This window comes from Topomyia yanbarensis, chromosome 2 (genome assembly GCF_030247195.1).
Source record: "Topomyia yanbarensis strain Yona2022 chromosome 2, ASM3024719v1, whole genome shotgun sequence".
Lineage (NCBI taxonomy): Eukaryota > Metazoa > Arthropoda > Insecta > Diptera > Culicidae > Topomyia > Topomyia yanbarensis.
Window position 1 is genome coordinate 313,658,603 of NC_080671.1, and position 15,326 is coordinate 313,673,928.

The 15,326-nt window shown below is 36.9% G+C and overlaps 2 protein-coding genes across 3 annotated transcripts; both read left to right on the forward strand.

Moving 5' to 3' along the window:
• Positions 1–7,704: 7,704 nt before the first annotated feature.
• On the forward strand, positions 7,705–12,205 carry LOC131683595 (GPALPP motifs-containing protein 1). 2 transcript variants are annotated; one of them, XM_058965704.1, is made up of 3 exons: positions 7,705–7,856; positions 10,335–11,593; positions 11,649–12,205. In XM_058965704.1, the coding sequence occupies exons 2-3, from the start codon at positions 10,358–10,360 to the stop codon at positions 11,805–11,807; spliced, it is 1,395 nt and encodes a 464-aa protein (XP_058821687.1). In that variant the 5' UTR covers positions 7,705–7,856; positions 10,335–10,357; the 3' UTR covers positions 11,808–12,205. The 2 variants fall into 2 exon arrangements, with proteins under 2 accessions (XP_058821687.1, XP_058821686.1); XM_058965703.1 differs by having other exon boundaries at positions 10,347–11,593.
• LOC131683596 (phosphatidate cytidylyltransferase, mitochondrial) lies at positions 7,863–9,516 on the forward strand. Its single transcript, XM_058965705.1, has one exon. It carries the CDS (start codon positions 8,095–8,097, stop codon positions 9,103–9,105), a length of 1,011 nt encoding a protein of 336 aa, XP_058821688.1. The 5' UTR covers positions 7,863–8,094; the 3' UTR covers positions 9,106–9,516.
• Positions 12,206–15,326: the final 3,121 nt, after the last annotated feature.

A 15,326-nucleotide genomic window follows, 5' to 3' on the forward strand; every position in this document is an offset into this window, starting at 1 on the left:
TATATTTTCAGACAGCTTATACAAATACCTTTCGAACAAGATTGTTGAAATCGGACTATTGCCAAAAGAGATATTTAACATTAAATGCGGACAAAAGATATGTATCATTCGACTCAGTTTGTCGAGATCGGAAAATATCTGTGTGTGTGTATGTGTGTGTATGTGGAAAAAAATGTCACCTCTGTTTCTCAGAGATGGGTAGACCGATTTGCACAAGCTTAAAGGTACAACCTTCTCATCGGCTGCTATTGAATTTTTTATTGATTGGACTTCCGGTTCCGGAGTTACGGGTTGAAGAGTGGGACCACGCAGCAAATTCCCATATAAACTGAAATGAAACATTCTCATAGAGAAAATTTTAAAATCAAATTTGTATTTTTGATGCCAAATGACTTTAAAATGCATGAAACGCTGATATTTGATGTTAATTTTTTTTTTGAGTTTTTTGACGAAAATTGTTTTTTTTTTACTTTGGCACATTTTTGCCTTTCTCGTATAGAAAGCTTATGCAGCCACTCTAAAATCGTTAATCATCCCGGCCCAGAGTATACAGTGAGGGGTTGCTACTTTAAAATTAAAACTAGTTTAAAATTTCTTCCTTGATCCGCCGCTGGTTTCAAGCAGCCGGTTTACTGAAACATCGACACATAGTACCTCAAGATCGTAGCTGTCGATCCATTGTATGTATGTGCAAAATCGTACTGAATATGTAATATACATTTCCACCATTGTATTGAACATAACCAGCCATGGAATCGTAGGACAAATGAGAAAGGCACAATTTCACCACTAGGTGGATTAAAACAAGTTTTTATTTTGGGAATACGTCGAGTTTAGATGAAAAAGTAATATGATTAATAACGAGGATAACACTTTCCGAATGTAAAGAGCAATTTATGAAAAATGGCGTTTTCCATTCGACTCTAGCAGGTCCTGATCGATTTAGATGAGCATTTGATTTTTGTTGTATGACCAATTATATGAATAGGTACATTTCCCAAATTCTCGGCAGCCGGCTGCCCAGAGCAATTAATATTACGCTATTGACATACTTACTAGCAACTCTCCCCTTCCCGTGATGCATGTGGAAATGCAGAGGATTCCTTGGTCTATAGCAGCGACATATATCGGACTAACATTCCTTTTTTTCCCAGAAGATGTGCATTCGGACGTGGTCGGCATCAGTACTGAGCAGCATATAGGAATCAATATAGATTGCACGATGTGGCTCATCATGTTATTCTCAAACATGCTGTTCCAATGAACGTTTTGCAATCTCAATTGGTTCTGGTCAATAATGAGCGAGTAAAGGCACTTTAACCTAGGCTTATTAGCCAGGGCAAGGTGCAAATACCTCTGTCCCATCCTAATGGACCAAATGAGTGACATTAAACATCTTAGCCAAGTCACTCCCAACGATTTATTATATCCCCTTCAAACTGAAACGGTCGGTACGGTTGTCCTCGTTTCTTCCTCTTTTAAGTTTAAAAACAATTCGTTAATTGAATTAATCATTAAATGAATAATTTAATTGCCGTCTAATTTTGAAACATCTTCAAACCCAACTCTGCACAGTAGGCCTGGCCGTTTCAATATTTGCGACATATGAAAATATGCTTCAAATATTAATATTATATAATTATATTAATTAAATATTATTATTAATTATTGACAAGAAAAACATCACAGAATAACGACAGTGTTTTCCAGGATGCTTTTCAATACTGGCTGTGTAAGGGTTAGAATAGAATAGAATAGAAATGACCAATTATATGAATAGGTCAAATAAATGTTCAAAAACAGTAATTTAAGGTCAAGATATTATCATTTTGAAACCGCCAATTTCGGAGGTTTAGTATCTTCGATGAGTTTTACAAACGTAAATAGAAACAAAGTCGTTCTACACTCGTTCACAAGAAACTTCTTCGAATACTGAATATCTATTATAATACATTGAAACCTCGATTTTATCAGCCACATATGAACATATGTTTGATGGGCTCTAGCCAGCCCCGTGAAAACTGTTTGTTGCCTGAAGCTGCCACCAAATGCCAGTAGCGCTAGCTACGTTTCAAATGTTCAAGGTCTATTCACATAAACTGTATAACACTGTTTAAAAGTTGGAATCAAAACATGTAATTAATAACAATATATGAGAATTCACGTTTTCTCTTGCATCGCTTCTTCTCCACAAAATCCGAACGCTTTTATAACCTGAGTACCAGTTAAGCACATCAAAATGAAGTTTGTTTGCATTCGAAAAGTTTCAGGTCGAGTTAACAACATTGGCTCGTAGAAATGAGAACGTTGCTTAAAGCGCGTTCGCTGTCATTTTTTACAACTAGCCGAGCCAGAAAACCAGCTTATGTTGGCTTCACTCATTTTTCAAAGAAACGTCAAAACATTCACCCATTGGCTCTAGCAGACGAACAAGACTGAATTCGAGTAAATCCTTTCTTGAACATTTTTTATATTAAATCAGAAATAGTTATCAGACTACATCAAGGGACGGGAAGAATATTTTAACAGCTTCAGTTTATTATAAAGAAAAAGAAAATTGCCTGATTTAGTCAATGTCCCCCTTTTGTCAGCCTAAAATACACCATGAGACTGGTAAAAACGGGTCTTTACTGTATGTATTATTCACTGTTCCCCACATTAATAGGTACAAAATTTGACGAATCTATTGCAATTCGTATACCAATTAATTGGTATACTTAAGGCTTTATATGTTGCAGATAGAAAAAATACTGAAATTTTTAGCTTTTTTCCTACACAATATTACAAAAGCTTATTAAACATTTTACCCTAAAAAATTTGTAAAAATTGCAAACTATTTGAAATTTTTTGTTAGTTAATTAATAGTTCCATCGCTATACAAGTGTAAACTAGGCTTACCACCAACCGCTCCCGTATGGCAGACGCAGTTATTCAAACAGGGTTGCTATGATTAATAATAAAATCCACTTGTTTTGATGTCATGCTGCTTCTTTTGTTAATAACGTTTCTCAGGCTAATTTGTACAAACTTAAAATGTTTCACGAATGTGTTCAGTTGAAGAATACCTTTAAAAATATATAGTGTTCTCATGAATTGATTGATGAGGTGATTAAGAATTTATTTTCAATCTTAACCGATTTTCCATACTAATTTCCATATAAACTTTGAAATTTTTGAAAAATGTTGGTAAAAGTAAGAGTGTTCCGCTCTTAGCAAAAACAACCAACGCCAACTATTAGGTTGAAAGTAAAACTTTTAAATTAATCAAGAATAATAATCAAAGTAAAAGTTTTCCTTTTAAGCAAATGAAGAATAGTACTCAAAACAAAAGTTTTATTTTTAAACTAAGAGTATGCGTTGGTTGTTTTTTGCTAAGAGTGAAAAACTTATTTTTACCAAAAAAAAATTTCTGTGTGTAGACACAACCGATCGGTACCAAAATTTGCACAATTACTAAGGGTCATAAAAGGAGTCAATAAAGCCTGGTGGAGCTAAAAGTCAAAAATTCAACCAGTCTAATCAATATATTTATCGAGAATAGAGCACTCTAGTTAGAGTGTGGCCAAGACGCATTTGACGTATCCAAACGAGCAGAAATCTGACGTATTTCTATTGTGAATACGTCAAATTTCATGTTCGTCATTTGGATACGACATGGCCTCTTGGCCACACTCTAACTAGTGTGCTCTAATCGAGAAGCCTGTACGGATACGAAAAACTACCAAAAGTTGAGCTCTTTTGACTCAATCTCGGGGTATCGTGGAATAAGGTAAAATCAGGTAAACCGTGTTGAAGGTAGTTTCCCTTTAACCACGGCAAAAATCACAACTCATTGAAAGGTTTTTAATACTCAACTAGGGTTACCAAATGGACTGAGAGCAAATTAAGGACATCCCTGCCAAATCTATTCGGAATTGGAGCCTGAATCAGATGTCACTTGAGCCAGAATTCTGAAAAAATTCTGGTTTATTTTCCAGCAGTTGAACTAGGACGTTGAATCTTGATCGAGACAAATTGGAATGGTGTATTGCCAATATTGAACAAAGATAACCACTTTGGCCAAATCGCATATCGAGTTATCCATCAAATTTTGGTTCCCTCTCAGTAAAAGAACTTTTGGTTGGAATGAGTCGCAGAGAGTATGCTTTAACAAAAACAATCGCTGGAAGTATTTGAAATTGACAATTTAAATAATAATAATAAAGTTGATCTGAATAATTTAATGGCATCATCATGACATTTTTTTGATCACGCAAAAAAATTGAAAAATAGAGTAAATCGAGAAATGTTTATTTGTCAATCGAAAGAACATTTTTACTATTTATTGTTGAAAACAAGTTCTTTTAAATGTTGACCATGTTGGCGCTTGAGGTAATCTATTCAACTGGTCCAATTTTTGATGACGGATTCGAGTATTTCAAGGGGTATCTGGCTAATTAGTCGAGTAATGTTGGTTTCCAATGGGAATGTCACCGCCGCTATGTTTTCTTCAATACGTGCTGAATGTGGTCGAGAACTGCAACTTTTACTCTTTGATTGTATGGTGAATAGTGGAGTCAGTTGGCCGATTATGTCGATCATATTATGGTCTGAGTGCACGAAACACATTTCTCACAAATTGCTGATTTTCGAAATATAGTTGAATAATTTTAAAATGGTGAGCATACTGTGGTGGCAAACAATACTAAACTACAATAACATGACATGCCCTGTTAAAAAACATCATGTTGAACCACCCTGTATATGCCAAGGTTTGAGACTAAAAATAAGAACATTTCAAGTAAAATAAGGACGCTTTCCAAAATCCTCGGAAATAAGGACATGTCCCTTAAAATAAGGACGGTTGGTAACCCTATACTCAACCTTGAGTTGAATATACTTAAATTTAAGTTGAATCTACCTAATTTTGAGTGAACTTCAAACAACTCAAAAGTACACGCCACCGAAAAACTACCTAAAATCTAGGGGCAGATCACTCTAAGAATGTATAACAAATTTGCATCAAATTAGAAAAAATGCATTTAATTTCCATTTTTGCATCAGCTTGGCACTCCCTCGCAGAAAAGTTTGTTCAACAAACGTCCTACGCTGATCCACTTTGTTCGACGTTTTGTTAAATGTAGGGCTAGTTTTTCTGTAGGGTTTTGACGTCTTACACGCAACGCAAACCACATTGCAGGCAACGCTAAAACATTGCACGCAACGCAAAATACATTATGAAATTCTATTTTGATGGAAATAAATGCATTTAATCTCGCTGATTTTTAAAAATGCACCACAAGTGATCTGCCCCTAGCCTAAAATTCAGTAATTTTGACTCAATCTCGTGGTATCGTGCAGGAAGGTAAAATTAGGTAAACCGTTTTGAAGGTAGTTTCCATTTAACTACGGCAAAAATAATACCTCAACCTTGAGTTTAATTTACTTAAATTTAAGTTGAATTTACCTTATTTTGAGTATACCCCAAACAGCTTAAACGTACTGCACGGAAGACCTCGACTGAGTCGAATCTCTCGTTTTGTTTTTGACAACACTAATAAGTGCGAAAGCGACGCACAGCTCAAAAAAACCTAAAATTAAGTTAAAAGAACTTATTCTGTAGGTTACTTTACGGTTGCGTGTACCTTATTCCATGGAAGACCCAGACTGAGTCGAATCTCTCTCTTTGTTTTTGACAACACTAATAACTCTGTGCTAGTAAGTACGAAAGCGACACCAAACTGAAAACTACCTCAATTTAAGTTAATAGAACTTAGGGCATGTTCAGGAGCGTTTTATTTTGTATATGAGTTTCAAAGTTGAACTGAAACATTCACATCCCCAGCATAGCGTTTTGTTTTATAATTTCGAACAGTTTTGTTTCAAAATTTAAAACTGTTATACGACTCCGTTCTATTTGTTGCTGATTTTAAAACACGTTTAGAACTGTGTTTTAAATAAATGTAAAGTTTTTAGCACAGACACCAGCCCGGGGACAACTTGACAGCTCCCATATATTGAACTCATAAGCAAATATTGTGGTGATTTGGTGATGTCATGGCGGCTCGAATGGAACAAAATTTAAAAAAGGCGCATCCCATCTATTAATTTCTATATCTGTAAAAAGTGAACAATTAAGCATTTTTTCACCAAATTTATTTCGCTGTTCAAATCAGAAACTGTCCATACCTTAACAGAAACATAGATTCCACTTTGGATCTAAAAATCGAAGAAAAATAAATCGATTTTCAGAAATACAAGAAGATGGCTTTCAAAATCGAGCCGCTTCCACTTATATTGAAATTTCCGAAAATCTTCGGGATCAAACCAACATGAAATCCTCCGGTAGACGCCGTTAAATTAGTTTTCTGATGGGCTGGAGCTGAGTGATATGCGAAATGAATTCTGAAGGGATCCGTACCAAAACCATCGCAAAATCTTTTGGACAGAATTATTGCAAAAGTCGAACAAAACTCTGGCAAGAGTCGAACATAATTCTATATTCCTGGCAGCATACTTACTAAAACCGGGCACTATCGGTTTGCTGCCAGAATTCTGGTAAAAGCGCACAAATTCTATCCAAAACCAATTTTGCTAACTGTGTAGAAAATCCTACATATTTCGTTTATATTCCCAAACAAAGTTCTAGAATTCTTGACGTTCTTAATTAATTTGAAACAAGATGTCATATGTTCACGAATTGTTAGGCTTGGTGATTTACTTTCATTGGCCAAAATGATTTTCATTTATATTTCTCGGCAAAAAGCACAAATTATTTACACACTTCACACAACAATAAAACCAAAAAAACGACTTCCAGTTAAATTTATAACAAGATTTATGTACCTTGCTGACAGTTTCCAATTAGGGATAAATTTATGCTTTAATAATTGTTTTCTTTATCCACATTTTGGAATACGCTTTTTCTAAATGTTGTTCTTGCTGCATCGACGGCGTTCATAACACACGTAACGAAAAACGCTTTTCTCTTGAAACTATTTCGTTTCGTTGTTCGTGGTACTCGTACGGAGAAGGCATACTAGCGCCACCATCAAATTAGTGGTACATATATGAAACAAGCACTAGGTTTGTTCCAGTACCAGGAGAAACTGGAAGTACTCCGGAGAAAATCGTTCCTGTACTCTCTTCTTCTCCTTTTTCTTCTTCAGGTAGCAAACCGGAGTAAAAAGGAGCAAAGATTTTTAGCTCCTGTTTACTCCGGAGTGACTTCCGTGTACTGGAACAAACCTACTATCTGCAAAGTTGTCTGGAGACTGGAGAAAAATAAATTTGAATGCAGTAACACTGAAGGAATGTTGAGACATGAATTTTAAAATGAATAGAACATCCACTAAAACTGCTGCTGGGGACAGCAAGTTCTGGTTTTAAAATTTTCAGTTTTATATAATAGAACTGTCAAAATAATGAATCTCGAACTGAAACACTCCTGAACATGCTCTTATGCTGTGGGTTGTTTTACTTTTCCGTGTGCCCTGATTCAAATATGGCGGAGCAATCTGTCGTAGTTTGACAGTAGCGATTGCTTCAATACAAAACAATCGTTATTTTGCATGGGACACTTTTCCAATGCCTCTGTCATGTCGGTTCGTCGGTGATAAAACGCTCCTGAACATGCCCTGCAAGTATTTATAGCCCCTCGTTCCAGTGATCGATCATCGCCGAAACTGTTTGACATTCTAAACTCGATGAAACATTTTAACTGAAACATTAACCTCAAAAGCATAGAAATCAAAACATTTCGCGTTTGAGGTTCGTTTTATTTTTGTTTTTCGTTTTAAAAGTGATCAAATTATTCAAATTGTGATTGTTTAAAAAAATATTTCTTAAAAGTTAACGGTTGTAGCCTGAACATTCCGGTAAGTTGATTTATTAGTGCAGTTTTACCGCTTTGTGATGTGTACCACTATCGATTATATCATCAACCAATGCTAAATTCATAGTCAGTTTTGACGTTTTGTCGACAATGCAACGCATGTAGAGTCAACATTCGAATAAAAACTATCATTGGATAAGTTTCCTCTTTTCGTTTGATTTCATTACAATCGACCAAAATCTTCAATGAACCGTAGATAATAGTAAAAATAAAGTGCTGAAATGCTAACCAAAGGAAATACCGCTCCAATGTTTTACCGAATTCTGGCCCGGTTTCCTCAAAATTTTTCTTTCTGTTTTGCTTATGGATCCGGAGTTAAGCAGCAGCTGGGCTATGATTCAGTTAATAAAAAGAAAAATATGATCGATTTAATATACACCGTGGACAATGCTCATCGATGGCACGCCAGTAATCTGGAACGAAATCCGGACCATTACTCCGCTCTTCAATTTCTGGGCAGTGGATTCATAACCAAATACCAGGAAACGATAGGCGCGAAGGTGTTTTTCAATACGTTAATTCCGATTCCAGAAGAAGATGTTATCATCAAATACGGCGTTGTTACAACCAAAGATCTTTTGGAAGATTTAAACGATTGGACTAATTTGTATCTCGCTGGAAGACTTCACAAACCTGTCGAAATAATACGCACTGCGACGGGTTCAAAAATACAGAATGCGATAGACAATAATCTCAAAGCAGGGGTTCACGCAGCGCTTTTGTTGCTGCCGGAAAAGTTCACCGAATTTGAATTGTTTCGGGAAATATCTAGCTTGAGCTACGCGGGTGATTTCCGAATGATTTTCGGTGAAAATAAAGATAAAGTTAATAACATTGTTCGACCACAGCTAGAAAATTTTCGCAATTTATATTCGCCAACAATAGCTCAATTGCGGCACGTACTCAATCTTCCTCCGGAAAGTAGCGACAATTCAGTATGCAGCCAGGATCTATCGGAGAAAACAATCCTGTATCATCTAAGCCATTTACCAAAGTGGCCAGTAAGGAGAATCGTGTGCACTCAAACAAGCGGACGCTACCGACAGGATACGGAAGATATCCTGGCGGCCGTTTCCAAGTCTTCGAACTACCAGGAAACAGTTTCCCGATGTCTCCGATCGATCGTATGGCAGAGCAGCGTGAAGCAGTCGATAAAAAATATTCCCTCAGCCGGCATTAGCAAGTCATTGAAGTATAGCTGGTCGAAAGCCCTAAAGACGTTTAATTTATAATTTGAGTGATTCGTGCATTTAATAGAATAGGATAAAAACTAGTCGCATGTTTCTATAAAGTGTTCAGTCAATAATAAATATTGATAAGAGTAAGTTTTCAGATTCATTAATTCTACATGGCCTTGATTAAGTTGAGGGTAAGGGTGATATTTTGCGTATTGGAGAGAGACTATGATTTCCAAATTAACACCGGCATGCTATCAGTATCAGACAACATTGTTCACTTACATGTTTTTAATCTTCATTTATGAAAAATTATACATAAAATGAAGTATTGCCTCCGTCACAGATTGTAAGGAGGAACAAAAAATGGCAGTCTTTCAGCTTCATCCACCACCGAAGTACGATGAGTAATTAACTAAAATCAAAGACACCAAACAATAAATAAAACGAGCTATCCTGCGAGGAAATTGAAATAAATGAAATATATTGGATGGCGGTGGCGGTTATGTCATGTCTCGCTTTAGAGACAATGGCACGATCACTTTAGAGACAATGGTTCTTCCTGGGTTGTCATAGCCAATGGTTAGTGCATTGGGTCAAAGAATTTTGCCTCTAAGGCGATATTTTTTACATTATTGATTGCTTTCGTTAAACTCGATAATCCGATCTGTTATTCCGATGGATACTATCAAAAAAGATCTTAAAGTCTCCAGTTCCTTATCTTCCCGCTTATTCTGAATGAGACGACAAGTCTCACTTCTTTACACATCCCTTTTCTCAACAAATTCTGAAGCTTCACTTCGGGTAACGTGAGAGACCCGTTCAATGGAACCCGAAAGGATTCTCAGTGTTGGATAAGTAAAGTGGCATTGGTCGGTTTACATAACACGACGATCAGGATAAGCGCGTCTGACTCCTGCTCAGAACAGTTATCGCTTTATCAGAACTACATACATGGACATCATATAATTGCATAGAACGCGTGTTTTTTTGATTGATGTTTTCACTCTTCGTTGGAATTTTCCGGGTCGATAACCTAACTAAACCTTCCCAGTAGCATTTATTTAAAGCACATTACAATACAAGCGTAATCTAAGTTTCAGGTGACTTCAAGAGTGCTATAAAACCATTACCAGTTACAAGGGGCTTCTCTTCTGGAATCAACATCAACGATCGTTGCTCGTAGTGTACATTTTCTCTCATACATGTCGGAATAAAAGCAAATACCTACTGTCCGCGTTGAAAAAAGTAAACCTCTGTTTGAATTGTATTTAAAATAGATATAGTCTTTATTTCAGCAAAGTGTACCATGTCCGACACCGACACATCAGATTCCGATTCAGGGATACGCTTCAAAACGACTTCTACGCGCTACAAAACGGAGGGTCCGGATAAATATTCATCTTCATCCAAATCCACACGCTCGGTAGCTTCCAACAGTAGAAATAGTCGTGACAATGATCGAGGAAGAGATCGTTATCGAGAGAGGGATAGTCGACACACGAGCCGACGAAGTAGAAAAAGTTGTAGCAGAAGCAAAAGTCGTAGCCGTAGTATAGATCGACGAAAACGTAGAGAAACGGAACGCCGTAGTCATCGTAGTAGATCTAGATCAAGATCACGATCAAAACGATCCTCGCATGGCAGGCGAGAACGCAGGTCAAGTTCAGAAAACAAACTCGTTAATCCGATCATAAAGCCAGAAGTTAAAATTAGAAACACTGACGATCAATTGAAAAGCAAACAAAGTAAAATTCTAGACATTTCAATCTCCTCACTTTCTTCACAAGAAGATACCATCGTAAAAGATGAAGCTTCCGAAAGTAGCTTTGGTCCGGCACTTCCGCCTACAATACCAGACCATGCAAACGAATTCATTGATAACGAGAGTAAGGAAGAAAAGACTGATGAGTTTGGACCAGCACTTCCTCCGGATTTGGTTAAAAAATATCAAGCAGAGGAAACTGTTGTGTCTAATAACGGCCCGCGTGTAATCGGACCTACTTTGCCGGCCAATATGAAAATCAATACAGAACCAACAGAAAGTTCGGAATCCGAGCTCTCACCCTTCTCCGAAGAAGAAGAAGAATCTGCACGGGATGACGAGGATATGATCGGTCCTCTGCCAGGAGGGTCCAGTTCTAGAGCCAATTTGGAATTGGAACAACGTGCACTAGAAATAAAACTTAAACGACTGGATGAATCGAAAAGTGTAAATGTAACCTCACGTGAAGATTGGATGCTTGAACTACCAGATATTCGAAAGGTTAGTGATATGGGTCTTGGGGCAAGACAGTTTCGAACACGCGAAAAACAAGAAATAGGTGATAGGACAGTCTGGACTGACACACCATCAGATAAAGAACGTAAGAAATCTGGTCACTCGTCCAAAGACCCGATACGTGATCGCGAAGAAGAACAACAACGCCGAAGGGTCGCTGAGCGAGACAGGCAGCAAGAAGAGATGGTCAAAAAACACAAAAAGAAGCACAAACGGGACAAATCTCTGCTTGACATACACAAAAAGAAATTGGAGGAGGATAAGGTAAGTTTTTCTGTTACAATAATTTCATTCTTCAACTATGTGCTACTTGTTGCAGAAAAATAAAGACGTCTCTTCAGAACCAATACGGAGGCCTTTCGATCGCAATGTTGATTTGCATGCTAATCGTTTCGACGAGGCTCAGAAGAAAGCCATTTTCAAAAAAGCGCAACTATTGGACACGCGTTTTTCCAGCGGAGCTTCAAAGTTTTTGTAGAAATCACCGAAACTAATTTCTGGCGGCGCTTTATCTTTTCATTTAGATGTGCTGAACTGAAACATATATTGTGAGATCATATTCTTTTTAATGTTAAGATTGTATCAGTTATCCACCTATCTGACTATTTCACAAATATTTCTCATGCCGAGAGAACCGATTCTAAATTTATTAGCAGAACGGATAGTTTAGCCCTAGAAGCGAATGAGCAATGTGTGCCTCAAACATTCACCTTGTCCATTTCTCAGTTTATGAGAAAGTAATTTCGCATTGGGGACGAGTACAAAAATCCCCCTTGCGTTACAGTAACGCAGTTCAACGTGTGAAGTCCCTGATGCATCCTTTCCTGTAAGCTCAATCGTATAAGAATAATTTCCAGATAAAAATGTTACATAAGATGCGGTTAAAATGTTATTTCTGACATATCACTACCACTCAAGGAACATTTGAAAACGTTAAGGTTGGACAGAGAAAAGGTAAAATTCGCAAACGAAAAAGGCAGTTTTTTTTCCACACCGTATGTCAGATCTTCATAAAAATTAATCAGCAGTACTGTAACAACATTCTACATACGCTGATTGATTTTTATGAAGATCTGACATACGGTGTGGAAAAAAACTGCTTTTTTCGTTTGCGAATTTTGCGCATTCTCTGTCCAACCTTAAAAGAATTTTTTGTTATCGTTTATCCCATCTTCATGAAAGCAAAGACTACATATTAAGGAGACTGATATCTCTTTCCTTCCCCCATACAAACGAGAAGCGACAGAGGTTGCAGCACCTCTATCGTATGAAGGTAAGAAGCTTAATGTAAAAGTGTATGTGCGTGTGGGTGCATCAATATGGAAAGTACCACCAAGGACCTTTACCGGCAGGTAGCGTTGCTGTTACTAGGTTTGTTCCAGTACACGGAAGTTACTCCCTGTTGCTCCGGAGCAAAAAATTCTTGCTCCTTTTCACTCCGGTTTGCTACCAAAAGAAGAAAAAGGGAAGAAGATAATACAGGAACGTTTTTCTCCCTGTTTGCTCCGGAGTACTTCCAGTTTCTCCTGGTACTGGAACAAACCTACTGTCTCCAGATTCTGGTCAGAGTTGCCAGTGTTCTTGATATGCAGTCTTTGATAAAAGTCAATCAGTGTATTCGGGGCATTAAAGTACTACAAATTTTTCTGGTTTTCAATGGTAATTTCGAGGCTAACCTACACAAACTACGCAGCTTTTTTCGGCGATTTTCTGAACTCTCCCTTCCCCTCGTAGCATTTTGTCGAAAAATTTTAGGCTCCCCCTGTAAATAACGTAACATTTTCCAACACCCTCACAATCTGGACGCCTGGTTGAAAAAAAAAATGTTTTACAAGTATTTTAAATACATGTCCTTACAAAATATATTTTTAGCAAATTGCGTACAAAACAAGCCCATTTCATGACAAATCGTCGCTGTTGTGCTATCTTATGACAAGCGCCATTTTGCACATTTCGAGAAAAACGATTTTTAAAGTTTGAGATTGAATATCTCGAAACTTATAAATGGTATAAAAAAATCAAGGAAGGCAATTGATGCTTCTGTCTATTCTGTGTTAAACACTCAAATTTTACAAAGATCAGTTGACTATGTTGCGAGCTTTTAGTATAAATGTAAACAAAAGTCGCACTCACACGTGTCATAGATGTGTATTGATGACAAAATTTGTATAGCGTGTCATAATCGTGCATGGAAAATTTTCCATAGAAAAAAATCATCAACTATTAACTTTTATTCATATCTTTGGCTTCATTTGGTCTATAAACAATCAGTGAGATGCATTTTGAAGGAAATAAGTCAGGGAATCTAGCAAAAATAGTTACTTTTGGTTACAGTGTTGCCAAATATGCTATATTTCCAGTTTAAAACTTAAATTGCATTTTTTCACAATTCGCGCATTTTTGTTTTGAAAATGATTATGCCATTGTGTTTCTGAGATAGTTTTACATATAAAAACATCTTATTCATCAAGATAATTTGAGCCAATCCCACTACACAGTCATTTGAAGCAAAAAATTAAAAATTTCTCAGTACATTTCGCTATATCTCAGTAACCATGCAGAAAGTCGAAATTCTGTAAACGCCATTTTGTAGAGATTGTTTAGACAAGTAATGTGGCATATCTAACTCAGTTTACCCCAAAATGGCGTTTGTCATAAGATAGCACAACAGCGACGAAATGTAGTTTTGCTTTGTTTTGAATTTTATATGTCATGGAGCATGAAAAGATGTCTCTCAGTTAACAATCCAGCAGCTTCCAATGATTCTAAGAAGCATACGTTCTAATAAATTACTAAATTTTGTTTAGTTGAATTTGAATAGAAATTTTAATTCAGCAACCAAACTAAGTCTAATAATTAGCAAGATTAGCTAACTAATGTAGCAAGTTAAATCCGCATAGTTTTTTGCGAGTTTACAATTCCGCGAAGAGTTCATCCCTAAATGACGTATGGATACGTCATGGCCTCATGGCCACACTCTAACTAGAGTGCTCTAGTTGGTCCTACCACTGATGCCAGCGACAATCAATCTAGTGTTCTGTATCTGCTGTTCCATAAATACAATGTTCTGTATCACATTGATGAGTCAAACAGTTTTAAGCTCTGGATAAAATGTAGCCAGCCACCTGGATGTTGCATCTGAGCTTGCATTTCGTTCGGTTGCTAAAGGCCTATTTACACCCTCGGTGAAAATGAACGTGAACTCGATGCGAACCAAATTGTTTTTTCCATAAGTGAGATATTGGAAAAAACAATCTGGTGCGCATCGAGTTCACGTTCATTTTCACCGAAGGTGTAAATAGAACTTTAAGTGTATTTTGACAGCATGCTTATAGGGAAGAGCCGCTGTCGTTTGACGGATTGAGAAAAAGCAGAAAAATGTAAATAAAAACGCAATATTTTTGTGCAGATTCTCGCAAGACAAATGTATGAAGTTTATCATTTTCAGCGTAGGATGCTCTTTGTTTCTATAAGTACAACCTAAATCGATGCTTGAAATGAGAAGCAATGTATTTGCGATTACGTAAACCAGGGGCGACATTACGAATCGACTTTTTCATACAAGCTTGCATACAATAAACCTTTCGTTTCGAGATGCGCAATGCCACCCCAGCACCGAAAGTAATCGTTCCACAGCGTTTGTTGATTCACGCCATTTTTTACAGGAACTTTTTTGAATGAAAAGTGTATTCCTATAAGCTCCATTCATAATTTTAAGAAAGTTTATGACATAATGTTCTGGAATTATTTAAAAATAATCACCCATTACGTTGCAATAATCGCTACAATTAGGGATTGAAAACTGCAAAATCCAACACATTCTACACAATTTTGTTCACTTGTTCTTCTACAGCTTTGTTCATACGGCAAAAAGAGATAGATAACACATGAAGGAGAGAAAGAGACAGTTGCATTCGGATATCTTTTAAGAGCGAAGAGTGCATAACGGCAGCTGCCGGTGTTTATCGGCATGAAACAAGTGGAAAATTATCTTATC